The sequence below is a fragment of the Equus asinus genome, chromosome 16 (assembly GCF_041296235.1).
Source record: "Equus asinus isolate D_3611 breed Donkey chromosome 16, EquAss-T2T_v2, whole genome shotgun sequence".
NCBI lineage: Eukaryota > Metazoa > Chordata > Mammalia > Perissodactyla > Equidae > Equus > Equus asinus.
Window position 1 is genome coordinate 34,419,359 of NC_091805.1, and position 14,986 is coordinate 34,434,344.

Below are 14,986 nucleotides of genomic sequence, written 5' to 3' on the forward strand. Positions count from 1 at the left end.
AATCTACTACATCTCAATAAGAACAGTGAGAGTCTGTGACATTTGAACCACAACCTGCTCCTCCCTCCCCACTCTGCCCCAGGCTGAGAGTGATGATAGGTCTACTCCTGGCAGGTGCAACCGAGAACACAAGCCTCCCTTTCTCCCCAGCTCCCAGGCTAGGGTTACAGTTGAAAGGGGCAGCCTTCCAACAGTTCTTATCTTACCCTGCAGTGCTGTGTTGCAGAAGCTCTATTCCAGGCAAGAGCAGCTGGTCTGGGGCTCCCTTCCTTCACCAAGCCCCCACTTATAGAAGGGAAGTTCTACCCCATGTGTGACAGGTCAAGAATACTGGGCCTCAGTGGCCCTTGCCCCAGCTCGCTTGTGAGAGGTAAGCGAAGAACACCAGAGGCTACCATCCCCACCACCAGCTGTGGAGCACTGACACAGGTGTTCTGCCTGGGGGAAGAGATGTGCAGTAAGAGCAGAGAAAGAATGAAATTGGCTTTATTTGATACATGGCATGGGAAAACTTAAGGCTTTGGACACTTGAAAACAATGGAGACTTTGGTGGTAAACAGTCAAGAGAAAGCTGGTATCTCCAGGAGAGCAACATGCTAAACCATACGCCAGCTAGTAGTTTAACAGAGAGAACCAGGGAAAGAGACAGCTGCAAGAGCCCTCCTAAGGTCAGAACAAGCTTCAAAGACTACCCCTGCCAATGGCCCCAAATTTAGTTGGATCAGGTTGTGGAGCAATTTATGTTCCAGCATATTATCAAGTAATAATAGAACAGTCAGCCTGCATTAGTGGAGAATAGCAGCTGAGTGTGATAGCAATAGAGACAGGCAGCTTAACAGAGTTCAGGGAAAGAGACTGTTAAGGGAGCCCTGCTAAAAACCACTGTTATCCCTGGCTGACTGACTGTGACCAAGGCTGCACTCTCTGAGTAGCAATATCAGAGGCTGCACACTGTAGGGGAAATGGCCTTCCCCTACATGGAAATAGTCCAGCCAAGTCACAGGCAAGCAACCAACAAGACCTGGAGGGGATGGGATCAGTATCCAGAGTTGCTGCAGTACATTATCTAAATTGCCTGATTTTCAACAAAAAATTGAGACATGCAAAGAAACAGCAACGTGTGACCCATACACAAGAAAAAAGGGGGCAACAGAAATTGCCCTTTGAGAAGTCTTAGATGTCATATTTAGCTGATACAGACTTCAAAGCAACTATTGTAAATGTATTCAGAGAACTAAATGAAACAAGCTTAAAGAAGTAAGGGAGGGTATGATGATGATATCTCATCAAAAAGAGAATATCATAAATAGACAGAAATTTTTAAAAAAGAACCAATTGGGAATTCTGTAGTTGAAAAGTAAATAACCAAAATGAAAAATTCACTAGAGGTGTTCAGCAGTATAGCTGAGTTGACAGAAGAAAGGATCAGTGAAGAGAGATGTGATCTGAAGGACAGAAAAAAAAGATAGAAGAGAACAGAGCTCCAAAGAAATGTGGGACATCTTTAAGCACACCAACATGGGCATCATGGAAATACCAGAAAGAAAGAAAAGAACGGAAAAAATACTTCGAGAAATAATGGCTGAAAACTTCCCAATCCTCAAAATTTGATTAAAAACATTACTCTTGGGCCAGCCCGGTGGCGCAGCAGTTAAGTGTGCACATTCTGCTTCAGGGGCCCGGGGTTTGCTGGTTAGGATCCCAGGTGCGGACATGGCACTGCTTGGCAAGCCATGCTGTGGCAGGCGTCCCACATATAAAGTAGAGGAAGATGGGCATGGATGTTAGCTCAGGGCCAGTCTTCCTCAGCAAAAAGAGGAGGATTGGCAGCAGATGTTAGCTCAGGGCTAATCTTCCTCAAAAAATAAATAAATAAATTCTCAAAAAAAAAATTAATCTTCACATCCTAAAGCTCAGCAAACTCCAAGTAACATAAACCCAAAGAGAGCCACATTGAGACAGATCATAGTAAAAATTTTGAAAACCAAAGACTTAGGGAATCTTGAAAGTAATATCTTGAAAGGCAGAGATTGCCAGAGTCAATAAAAAAACAAGATCCACCTATATGCTGTCTACAGGCAACATACCTTAGATTGAAAGATACAAATTGACTGACAGTAAAAGGATGGAAAAAGATATACCAGGACCTGGTAGCTCGGAGTTTCCCTCTCTGATTGCTCCTGGGACGGCACAACTTGGGCATACACACTGTCTTCCAGACTGCCAGAGATGAATGTGATTTTATGTTCAAGCCTGGCTTCCTAGGAGTCACCCTGGGTCAGAGTAGTTTATTGTTCATTTGATATTTGGTTAGAGGTTGCGTTTAAGTCCCTTTACCAGTGAGCTTCTGTCCTGTGTTAATAAGTCTGTATGTGGTTTGGTGAATGCCTTCAAGTCTTTCCCATGTCCTGCTAGGATTGCTCCTGAGAGGGTGCAGGGTAGCACATGCACCCAGCCTTCCCAACCCCCAGAATTGCCTGTGATCCCAGGAGGGCTCTCTGCTACCTCTTTCCCTGATTCTCGCCATTAAACTTCTGGTTGCTCTGATTTTTTTTTTTTTTTTTTATGGTGTCACAGAGCTATACCAGCCTTCTCTTAATTGCTCCTCACCAAGGTCTCCATTATTTTCAACATCAGCCTTAGACATGGGGTTCTCCACTCACTGTTCCAAATAAATTCAGTCCTTTCAGGCAGGGCTCTTCATCCTTTTGGTCTGCCTTTCCCCCTGAACAGAACACCTGTGCCACTGCTCCTGAGCCAGGGGCAGGACCACTTTTCCTGCCACCCCATTTTGGGGGCACTCAAGGCAGAAGGCGGCAGTCCCTGGTCTTCTCAATTGCCCCTCCCCAGGTGGACCCTCCACCCTGCAAGTGAGTCCCAGCTCTTGGGAGAGATGGGGTCTTGGTATTCTTGGCCTCCCACAGCTGGGATAGGACGGCAACCCAACAAGTGGGGGCTGGGTGGGGGAAGGAAGCGGTGGTTTTCTCTGCCTGCCTGTGTGGAATAGAGCTGTGACATGAGGCTAGAGGGAATGAGAAACAGCTTGCCTCTCCCAGGGTGAAACTATAAGCCCAGACTAAGACTTGGAGGGAGAGGAAGTCTCTGTTGGCCACACTTGCCTCGAGTAGAGCACCAGGTTAGGGCTTCCCAACACATAGCTGGTTGAGTGGGATGAGGGAGCAGGTCGTGGTTCAGATGCCATAGACACTTGCTGTTCTTACCAAGAGTTACTAGATTTTCTTGAATAAATGTTTCTCCATTTGCCAAATGCCCTTAGGACAATTTCCAGAGACTTTAAATGATTGTATTTTATAATTCTCGCCAGTTAAATTGTTTTGCTGGAGAGAGTGTCTGCTAAGTTCCTTACTGCACTGCTCCCAAAGTCCATGTTTCATTTTTAATTTTGATGTATATTAAGACATAGTTTGGAATTTGACTCCTCTTTCAGGTAGAATTAGAAAAAATGTTTAAAATTCATTTTATACTTAATTTTATTTCAAAAAATTGAGATAAGAAATAAAGTTTCAGGATTTTACCACTTAAAAAATTAGGGTAGTTTTAGTATTTATTCTTAATAAATCGGATTTAATTATCACTGCATTTTTCTCTTACATGTTGAATTTTAATGACTGTGATAATGAATCTAGGGAAAACTATCTTGATTCAAATTTGGAGAATTATCAATTTAACTTTTATTACAACGTCTCTGTTCCTTATGTTTCCTGTATTCATCCAAGTGTTTGTTTATTATATAAATAAATGGTAAATATATAAATAAATAGTATTTATAAATAAGATATAAATAAATGACTTACTAAATGATTTACAAAAGAAATGGCTGAAACTAAAAATAATGATTTTAAACCTCTGTAAGGATTGTAATGGTGCTCAGCTAAGTAAATGAGGCATGAACACATTCGCCGCTGCCGCAGAGCAAAGTGGTTAACGTTGCAGGTTCTGAAGAGACTTGCCCAGGTTCACTCCTGGCTGTGTGACTTTAGTTGAGTTACTTATCTCTCTGTGCCTCAGTTTCTCATCTATGAAGGAAACATGGTAGTATGTCCTACATTATGTGGTAAGGCATGAGGATTAATAAATAATGCATTTAACTGCTTAGAACAGTTCCTGGCATGTGGTAGGTATTTAATAATTGTTATTACTTTTTATTTCATGTACATTACACACTCATGCTCCTCAGTATGAATTCAGGGGGCATTAGTCCATTTTAAAGATCAAACAAAATGTGTATAATTTTTCTCTATTTAAAAAATTAAAACAAATTATCTTTAATGTTACAAATACTTAGAATGCCTTACAGAACTCCTGATTCTGATTCTGAATTTACTAATACAAATGGGTAATAAGAATAAGCTAGACCCTTGTTCTTTGAGTACATTTCTTTTAGCAGTTTCTCAGCCTCACTTTTATCAGTCTTATCAAAACAACATATCTGATTAACCATTCAGGATTAAACAAAGTTACCTATGAGAGAACTAAATTTTCTTCCATCAGGATTGTCTAAGCAGAAATAAAAATACCAAAAAAGACCAACACCTTTCTAAAATGAAAGCTCATGAGGACAGGAGCCTTGCTTGCTATTCACTACAGAATACCTGCTCCAGAACAGTGCCTGGGATATATTACATTTTCAACGTAGATATATGTAGACTGGGTGAATGGATTTTGAGTTCACAGGCTGTCCTCAGGCATTGCTGCCCATCAGGTGCGTAGGTGGATGTGCTCAGGCCCCCGCTGGAGCCTGGACCAGGTTAAGAGAGCTGGGTACTGAGAAGAGGGGTGGGATGGGAATGGCATGTTCAAAGAAAGAGGAGGACTAATATATGTAGCAAACCTCCCTCAAAGGTTTAGGGGAGATGGGAAGGAGAAGAGAAGGGGCAAAAGAGGGAAGGAAAAATAAAAAACAACCAAGATAAGGGTGCCTTTTGTACATCAAGGAAGAGGTATTTTGTAACTAAAGGAAGACTAATCAGTAATGGCAAATGTTGTAGAGGTTGAAATGGATGAAGACAAGAAAGTAACACTAAATTCCATGATTAGGCGGCTTGGAGTAACCTCCCTGGAGTGCTGGATACAGAAGCAGATTGTATTGGGAAAAGGAATGAGGGTATGGGGAGAAAGTGGGAGCAGCAGATATGGGTTGGATTTTCAAGACATTTGGTCTTGATACTAATATACTACGCAGAAGTTAGAGAAATAACTGTGTTTAGATAGGATGTATGTTTGTATTCTTAGCTTTGGGAGATACAAGCATATTTAAAGATCCAGAGGAACCTCTCCTCCCTCCCCTCCCCCAGAAAAAAACACAGGAAGAGACGATTATGTAGGAAAAAAGTTGTAAATGACATTTTGAGTTCTAAAGATAGATAAGAGTACCTAAACCTTAGATGGGCCAAAGAAGGGCCCTCTGACTAGGAGACTAAAAGTAAAGAAGAGAAGCACCTGAGGAAAGTAAATAAAAAAGGAAGATACTGTCCTGCCCTAGAAGCAAACAGCCTAAACCAGAGTTGAAGATACAGGTAACTTTCAGCTTTAACAAGGCCAGAGAACTTGAAGTCAGGGCAGGAACCCCATCTCCCTTACAGGAAAAGATGTCCTTGGGGCTTAGAAGGAGCATTCCAAAATATAGTTGGACTCAAGGACCATCAAAGCAGGCCGAGGACAAGACCCTTCTTAATTCCTACCACAATAGTAAACCTGTCATTACAGTGGTGTTAATAAATCAGTGTTGCCTCCTATTTACTATCAATTAAAAATTCCTACTACAGAAAAGAAAAATGTGAAGTGGAGATAGGATACCACAGCCAAAAAAATATTTTTCATATTACAGTATCATTATAAAATATTGATGTCTAATGTATAGGAAAATGAGTGGTAGATGATATTTTATTTCACCTTTAAATTTATCATAGATACTAACATAGATACTTCAGTTTAATTACAAGATATTCCTTTATGTTTTTTTTTTCTTTAAGCTGCTAATAGTAAATGGATCCATGAACATCCAGAAAGTGCATATAACCTTGTGAATTCTCCACACTTAAAACCTGCCTGGGTCTTAGACAGAGCACTTTGGCATTTATCCTGTGATGTGGCAGAAGGGAAATACAGACAAAAAGGAGTACCTGCTCTGATTGAAAATGATCATCAAATGAATGTCAGTATGTCTAGAGGAGTACCACACTAAAACAGAAAAACAAAATTTCTGAAGTGCAAATTAAACAAATATATGGTTGAAAATTATTTAGAATCTGTCTTTTAATATGCTAAATAATATTTAGTAAAAATATTTTAAGTGTATATATATGTATTTTTTAACTATTGAAATTTTTCAGTGCATTCGAAAAATAATTTGGGAGGATATTTATCCAAAGATTCACCTCTGGGAATTTTTCCAAGTAGATGTTCACAAAGCAGTTGAGCAATTTAGAGGACTTCTTACACAAGGTAAAGGATCTACAACTAGAATGCTTCTATCAATTTTAAGAAATTTAGTGATACTTTTAAAAGGATAACTCTTAACATGTTATTAAATCTGTTATTATATGATATTAGTGTTGTTTTTGATACTACAAAAATAGGATTCTGGAAGCTATCTGAGAGTTAGCAGAGACATCTAAAGGACAGGTCACAATAATACATAACATAATTATTTCCATTGGGGACTTTCTTACAATTGATTCCTTAGCATAGAGCTCAGAATACAGTAGAGCTCAATATATATTTGTTAGATGCATGAGTGAGAGGTAAGTAGAGCAGATTATTTCACCTGCCAAAGGCTTGAAACAGGCTTTCAAACTGACAGATGTAATAGTCTTCTGTTGGCTAAAGTAGAAATCTTAACTGAGGCGGGGTCTTCCAGCTGATGGTACCCAGCATTAATGCCACCTAACCACTAGTGAGACTTTCCCAAACGTTAGCCAGTAACAAAAGGTAAAGAAACACATCTTCAGTTAAGGACATAACTAACCTCAAGAAGTTAATCATTGTGTTCTCGACAAAGTAGGGTAGGAAAAACCATGCTAAAAGAGAAGTTAGGATTTTTAGGAGGCAAATTGGAGAGAAAGATTATAAAGAATCTATCTACAATTAGTATAGGACAGCCTAACAGCGAGGCTCTTTGATGGCTCTTACAATAAGGAATTCTCCTCCTCGTCCAGACACCAGAGCTAGAGTGGGACCCAGAAATACTGCCTTCAAAGTAGGAGTCAGTGTGACTAAGGTCCAGGAAGCTTAGGGTCAGATTCACACTTCAGCTTTCCCAGTTGTGTAACATCTTAATACCCTTTCACATGTTAATTAGTTTTTCCATTAATTGCCTATTAATATTCTTTCCCTATTTTTTCTATTGGGTTGTTTGTCTTTTTCATATTCACTTGTAATAATAATAAATTCGGTGATTCCTTATTATGCTGGCCACAGATATGTCCTCCTATTTTGCTGTTTATCTTCCAACTCTTGTTTATGGTGGTATTTTTTTTTCAGTGTAGTCAAATTTGTCAGTCTTTGATGGCTTCCAATTTTATATCATGCTTAGAAGAGACCTATCAACATTCTATGTTTTCTTCTAACAATCTTACTTATATTTTACATTTAAATACTTAATACACTTGGAATTTAGTTTTGTATATTATATAAAGAAGGTATTGAACTTTATTTTTATTCAAAAAATGATGTTGAGTTGGTAATCCATCCTTTTTCACTGATTTTGAGAACCACCATATTACTTCATAGCATGTAGTCATATACTGAACTTACATGGGTCTGTTATCTGTGCCATTCCAGTGATCTGTCTGCCCTTTATTCTACCAATAATGAAGACTGTTTTATAATTTACACTCACTGTGTAGCTTTTTCTCTTTTTCAAACATTTCTTGACAGTTTTCATATATTCCTTCTTCCAGATGAACTTCAAAAAACTAGATTTTAAGAATCTATTTATATTTTATCTTATTTTGTTTGTGCTTTTTGAAGCCATTTCAAAGTCTCTTTAGAATAAGCTAGATATTGATTAGTTAATATACAATCAGACCCAGTGGAGGCAATCCTGCACAAACATCTGATTTATTAGGATTAAGTTCCAGAAAAGAATGAAAATTCCCCCCATAAAGCATTTATTTACTTTTTTCATTTTTTATTATTATGTGAAGAATATGCTTGTTGGTGAAAAGGAAAAAATTATGAAAACAAACCTATGTGCCTCTTTCAGAGAATACAAAGAAAGTCAGGTTGTTAAAAAGACTTAGTTTAGAAAAGAAAGCAAGCTTTGAGGAAGAAGAACTGCTGACGTATTTGGTAGCACCTGGAAAGAAAATTAGTACCACTGACTTCCTTAATGCCCGAAAACATGAGTAGAAAAAGAGAATGCTGACTGAGGCAGAAAAGTGGGACTAGGGTTGAAGTGATGGGAATCCTTATGTTTTTCTTCTGTAATGTTATTTTCTCTTAATCTCTCTCTCGCTCTCCCACCACCCCCACCATGTATGTGTGTGTGTGTGTTAGATGGTGTGCAGGAGGATGGAGAGGGCGGTAGGCAGGATGCTTGTGAAATAAACATTTGTTTTACTTTCTATGAAAAAATTGTAAACTAAAAACGTGGAATCAGTAACAGTTATCATCTCCTTATGGGTATTTGCATTTAAGATGTCATCTTTCCTTTCTTTCAGAAAATAGGAAAATAATAACTCAGCCTGATCCAAAGCAACACCTTAAGATTATTCAGGATCCTGAATACAGACGGCTTGGCTGTACTGTAGATATGAACATTGCACTAGCAACTTTCATACCACATGAGTATGTTATGTATTTTTCCTGTGAAATAGAGAACAATATTACTTATAAACCTTTATGGCTAGCATTATTTTCATACTATTTATTAGAAGCTTGAATAGAAAATGAAATAAAGCAATTCATCATAATTCTACTACTTCAAACACATGACATTTTCCCCCTTTTTCTGTGTGCTGGTCCACATTCCTGTACATGTGTATGTAAAAATGTTTACAATTGGAAAATTTCTTCAGCCATAATTAAGATCCTGATGAATATATTTCAAGTTTCTATGACCCTTGTTAGACAAATTTTAAATGGTTGTAAAACCCTGAAATAATAAGTTTGTATTGCTCTACCTGCTCTAGTAATGGGCCAGCTGCAATTGATGAATGCTGTAATTGGTTCCGTAAGAGAATTGAGGAATTAAACGCAGAGAAGCATCAACTTGTGAACTATCATCAGGAGCAGGTTTGACCTACTTTTGAACTGCTATTTTTCTTTGAGTCTTAATACTGTTTGTTGTTGTTCTTGTTGTTGTTATTGACATAACATAATTTGATGTCTTCTAGGCAGTTAATTGCCTTTTGGGAAATGTATTTTATGAACGACTGGCTGGCCATGGTCCTAAACTAGGACCTGTCACCAGAAAACATCCTTTAGTTACCAGGTATTCCATTTTTGTTTTCTTCTCGTTAAAGGTTAAAAATTGAAAATTGTATTTAACTTTTCAAATTAACTTAAATGTTTCCTTTAATGTGTGACTTCAGTACATTTCTTAATTGAAATAGAAGTTTTGATTGGGTAACTAGGCTTCATATTAATTGATTTTGTTAGGCAAATCTTTAGTGAGAGAAACTGTCATCAGTATGAACCAAGTTATAATCATTTACATTACGGTTTCTGGGGGACTGCATTCTTACTAATAAATTCAGTGTTAATCAAATTGAGCAAGCATTTTGCTCCTTATCTTATAAGTACTTGTGTGTGCAGCATAGATTAGGCAACGAAAGTATAGCAAAAACCTTTACAAAGTAACATCAATATTGCAGTGATTTTCTTAGTAATTTTATGAGATTTTTTAAGTTATTATTTAAAATGTTAACCAGATATGCTGTAATGCTAACTCTCCATTCTCAACTCCTACTAGATTTATTCAAAAAGTCTACTGAAGATCTTTTACCTATATTGAAGTTTTTTCCCTATAAATAGTGTCAAACTAATCTTACTTATTCTCTTCCTTAGGGAGGAAGTTTAATTCTGATAGTGCTAACTCAAATTCTCTCCATTGAGTTTCTCTGTATGGATTTAATATTTAATTCTATCTCTGTAGATATTTTACTTTCCCATTTGAAGAAATGACCCCATCCACAGAAGAATCTATGATTCATCTCCCAAATAAAGCTTGTTTTCTGATGGCGCATAATGGATGGGTAATGGGAGATGATCCCCTTCGGAACTTTGCTGAACCAGGTGTGTCATTTTTGTTAACTTCTCTATGCATAGAGAAAGAAAAGTTCACCACAAGCTCAAAATATAAACTGTTAGTGATTTTTTTTCCCCCACTAGGCTGGTGGTTTTTAGGCTACTTCATCACAGAGGTGCCAGAGGTACATACAGTTTGAGAGAAAAAAGAAGGGGTTGATAAAAAGGATGGCATTCATCTTCTCCTTTCCCTGCCTACCCCTTATCTTCTCAAACAGAGTAGCTTTTATAAATCTATTTTATATTGTGTTTCTGCAAAAGATTTTATTTGGGCAAAAATGTATTCTATTACATTTTTTAAAGACATTTGAAACCACTGCTATTACAGTTATATTGCCATAAGAGATATTTTCACTCATTAGCCAGAGGGGTATTAAGGTATTTGAAAGGCAATTAAACTAGAAACTAATTGTTTTTAGGTTCCCTCTCACTTACTCCTAGCATCTTATTTTCCTACAGCTATTTCATTGCCAGGAAAAATTTTGCCTGGACCTGTCACTGTATTTTTCAACATTTCGGAATTAGAAGTCTGTTTGAATGACATAAATTTAAATTAAAATCTCATTTTTAAAAAAGGAATGTAACTTTAGGTTTAAGAATCTGCCATCTCCTTTATAGCCATTCTAAATGAAAAAAAGCCATTCTGCTGTATGCCATGGATTTAATGTAACCTATTGCCGAAAATGGGGAGTGACATGGGGGTAGAGCTTTAAATATTTTTATAGAACTCTAGCTTTAGGCCTGTGATATTACTATTACTGTTTTCCTTTAAGAAGGAACTTGAATTTTTTACATTAAGCACACATTTTTAGAAGAGAGTATAAGCTAGAATTTTAGCAAAATAGATACGAGATACAAATTAATAATTTTTTAAAACTTTATCCCATACCATTTTAGATATAATTTTAACCAAGATATGGTCTGTGGTAGAAATAGTCATTGTGATTTTAAAACAACAGTGTTTCCTTCAAGTGATTATTTTCATTGTACTTCTTGAACCATTGAAAGCAAGCTCCTTTCTTAACAGGTTCAGACGTTTATCTAAGGAGAGAACTTATCTGCTGGGGAGACAGTGTTAAATTACGCTATGGGAATAAGCCAGAGGACTGTCCTTACCTCTGGGCGCACATGAAAAAATACACTGAAATAACTGCAACTCATTTCCAGGGAGTACGTCTTGATAACTGCCACTCAACACCAATTCATGTAGCCGAGGTACAGAAAAACAATTCATCTATATTACGAAAAGAAATTTGGTATTCTTTCCTAGCTTTCCTGAAATAGAGTATGCAAATACAGTTTCCTTTTGCTAGTTGGACACCAGCATTGATTTGGTGGTAGTATTGAACACCTTTGCTTGATTTGCAAAATTGTAACAGAATCTTTTGATGCAGTTGCCTTGGAACACTAGGCTATAAAATGTTCAATGAGTTAATGTTTTTATTTTAATTTAAGGAAGTAAATCATATTATCTCTGATAATATGTATACAACCATATTGCCATATATACTATTAAAATATTAATATTTTAATATTATTGGGGCCAGCCCGGTGGTGCAGCAGTTAAGTGCGCATGTTCCACTTTGGCGGCCCGGGGTTCGCTGGTTCAGATCCCAGGTGCAGACATGGCACCGCTTGGCAAGCCATGCTGTGGTAGGCGTCCCACATAGAAAGTAGAGGAAGATGGGCATGGATGTTAGCTTAGGGCCAGTCTTCCTCAGAAAAAACAGAGGAGGATTGGCAGATGTTAGCTTGGGGCTAATCTTCCTCGGAAAAATATGTATATATATTTTTTAATATTACATAAGGAATTAATATTTTAATATATAAATATTAATTTGTCTTATTCTTGTTAGGTTGCTTTCAGTATATTAGTAGCTGCTGTGAAGTTGAATAGCTGGTTGCATATTATAGTGATTATAATATGTAAAATTATAATGTTTATGTAAAATGTAAATTTGTAATATATAATTTGTAATATAATAAATATGTAAAATTATAATATAATATGTAAAAACACTAACAATACAGTATATTGAGGCTAGTTTTAACCTCATTGATTCAATTTTATTAATTTTTACAAAAATGTCGGTGTAAACATAAAGATTGTCTATTTCTCTTTGGTGTTTTTACAGTAACGTAAGCAATGCCAACATTTATAGCATTTTCTTCTATTTAATACAGCTTTGTAAACTCTTATAATTTTGATCCTGTTTATAAGATCAAAGGATAGCTTCCTAGTGACAACTTAGTATTCTGTGGAAATGTGTACTTATCTGAAAAATACCTATTTCTATAATTTTAAAGCAGTATTATACTGTATATGTTTTGAGTCTGTGATGAAAAATTGATTTGATTTAGAAGAACTTAGTAAGCATTAGTTAAGGTAGTAGAACATGTGTTAGCTCCAAAAAATGGCAGAGGTTTATTTTTAAGTGTGCCTTTAGCAACAGCAAAAAATATATACTTGTAAGATTGTTATAACATTATGGCAAAACATAATATTAAATCTTAATTTGCTTAACTTTAAGGTACGAAATCTAGGGTCCTGCTTGTTTGCCAATAGAATTTCAAGTATTTCATGAACCTTTGTGCAAACGTTATGTTAAAAAAATTTTGAAACTGATCTGATTTCTGAAAGATTAAGAGTATATTGTAATCTGTAGGAAAAGCTGGCTTCAGTCTAGTCAGTCAGACCTAATCTTTGCAATGGCTAAATGATTCACCAGCAGGGAATTTATCAATGATGGCTAGAGTCAACTGCCTGGAAATTAATAGTCTGATTAGAGGTATTAAAAATAAACACGTAAAACAGGGGAAAGCCTAGCAGAATTGCAGTATTATGGTTTACATTTTTTAATGTGACACTAACATTTTTCTTCTTCCTTTTTTCCCCCTTGTGTCCCTATATCTTTGCAAAATCTAATCTTCCTTTGTAAATGTTTTATTCTCTCTATAAATTCTCTTGTTACCTGTGTGTATTGGTTTGTTTTATGTTTTCTTACACATGCACAATTAAATTTATTTGGAAATTCTTCTTGGATTTCCATTTTGTCTTGCTACATCGTACTTTCCTATGTCAAATCCATGCCTAGTCTTGCCTCCTCTTCTTTCCCCCAACTCCAACCTTGCTTTTCTCTTTCTCTTACATTTGCAACTGTGCTTTTTGCAGTACATGTTGGATGCCGCTAGGAAATTGCAACCCAATTTATATGTAGTAGCTGAACTGTTCACAGGAAGCGAAGACCTGGACAATATCTTTGTTACTAGACTGGGCATTAGTTCCTTAATAAGAGGTAAGCTTGTTGAAGTGTATTTCCCATCTAAAACTTTAGTTTTTGTTCATGTAGATTAAAAGGCATTTAATAGCTTTAAATATAGTGTTTAATAATTTTCAGCATAGCTAATGTTCTTTGAAATATTCTACACAAAATTTTCTAATATAACTCAGTCTGTTTTTATAAGTAAAACATTCTACATTGGGGTAAAATAACATTTTAAATTGAAAGAGCAGTGGGATGAATTGATGACTCATGAACAAAACCATTATTTTATTGTTGAAAATATACAAATATGTTTCTTGTCTCCTACCTGGATGAATGATGTAATCTTGATTTTTTTCCCATAGATTTTATATAACCAACATCCTACTAAACAACATAAGTTCCCTTTTACCTGTATGAGCCGTTTCTCCAGTTAAGTTATAGAGAAGACTTTTTTGGTCACTTAAACTAATGGACATTTGTTTAAATGTTTAAGGCAGGTTTTTTTAATAATATTTATGTGGACTTATTTTGAAAGTCAGTCATGGTAAGAAGTCTAACTTCTTCTTGAATATTAGTAATGAAGATTTTTAAAGTGTTCTGTAATGCTTTGCAGAGGCAATGAGTGCAGCTGATAGCCATGAGGAGGGCAGATTAGTTTACCGATATGGAGGAGAGCCTGTTGGGTCCTTTGTTCAGCCCTGTTTGAGACCTTTAATGCCAGCTATTGCACATGCCCTGTTTATGGATATCACCCATGATAATGAGTGTCCTATTGTGGTAAGCATCTAATCTGTTTCTTGTATTGACTTATTTTGCTAAATGTTTTGATATTTAGTGGCAATAATATCCACATACTTCAAAATAGTAGCTTAAATTTATGTGTGATTGTGGTACAAAGTTTTTAGAATGTTTTATTTGTTTTAAAGCAAATTAATATATCTTATAGAATGTATTCATGTAATTATCCTTTTACTTCACTATGCAATAGGATGTAACTTTGCATTTGAAAGAAAATGAACTTTTTGGTTTTTTATTGTTTTCTAGCATAGGTCAGCATATGATGCTCTCCCGAGTTCCACGATTGTTTCTATGGCATCTTGTGCTAGTGGAAGTACTAAAGGCTATGATGAATTAGTGCCTCATCAGGTTTGTTTATGTGTTGTTTTTAAAATCCACGTGGCCAACAACTTTGAGCATTTTTACTGAAATTTCTCATTGTCATAAAATGTAACATGGCTAAGTTTTAACTTTGTTCAGATTTCAGTGGTTTCTGAAGAACGATTTTATACTAAGTGGAATCCTGAAGCATTGCCATCAAATACAGGTGAAGTCAATTTCCAAAGCGGAATTATTGCAGCCAGGCGTGCTATCAATAAACTTCATCAAGAGCTTGGGGCCAAGGGTTTCATTCAGGCAAGAAACTAAATTTTCTGTTTCTTTCTTAAGGT

General features: G+C 36.3%; 1 protein-coding gene across 7 annotated transcripts in view; it reads left to right on the plus strand.

The window, feature by feature from the left end:
- The window catches only part of AGL (amylo-alpha-1,6-glucosidase and 4-alpha-glucanotransferase), an 89,970-nt gene that overhangs the window by 36,538 nt on the left and 38,446 nt on the right, over positions 1-14,986 (plus strand). For all 7 annotated transcript variants that reach the window (XM_070486903.1, XM_070486905.1, XM_070486902.1 and 4 more), the window contains 11 exons: positions 5,994-6,175; positions 6,354-6,465; positions 8,685-8,811; positions 9,156-9,258; positions 9,360-9,457; positions 10,121-10,260; positions 11,300-11,487; positions 13,445-13,568; positions 14,152-14,315; positions 14,583-14,684; positions 14,796-14,951. In XM_070486903.1, coding sequence (XP_070343004.1) covers positions 5,994-6,175; positions 6,354-6,465; positions 8,685-8,811; positions 9,156-9,258; positions 9,360-9,457; positions 10,121-10,260; positions 11,300-11,487; positions 13,445-13,568; positions 14,152-14,315; positions 14,583-14,684; positions 14,796-14,951 — 1,496 coding nt within the window. The remainder of the gene's footprint in view (positions 1-5,993; positions 6,176-6,353; positions 6,466-8,684; positions 8,812-9,155; positions 9,259-9,359; positions 9,458-10,120; positions 10,261-11,299; positions 11,488-13,444; positions 13,569-14,151; positions 14,316-14,582; positions 14,685-14,795; positions 14,952-14,986) is intronic.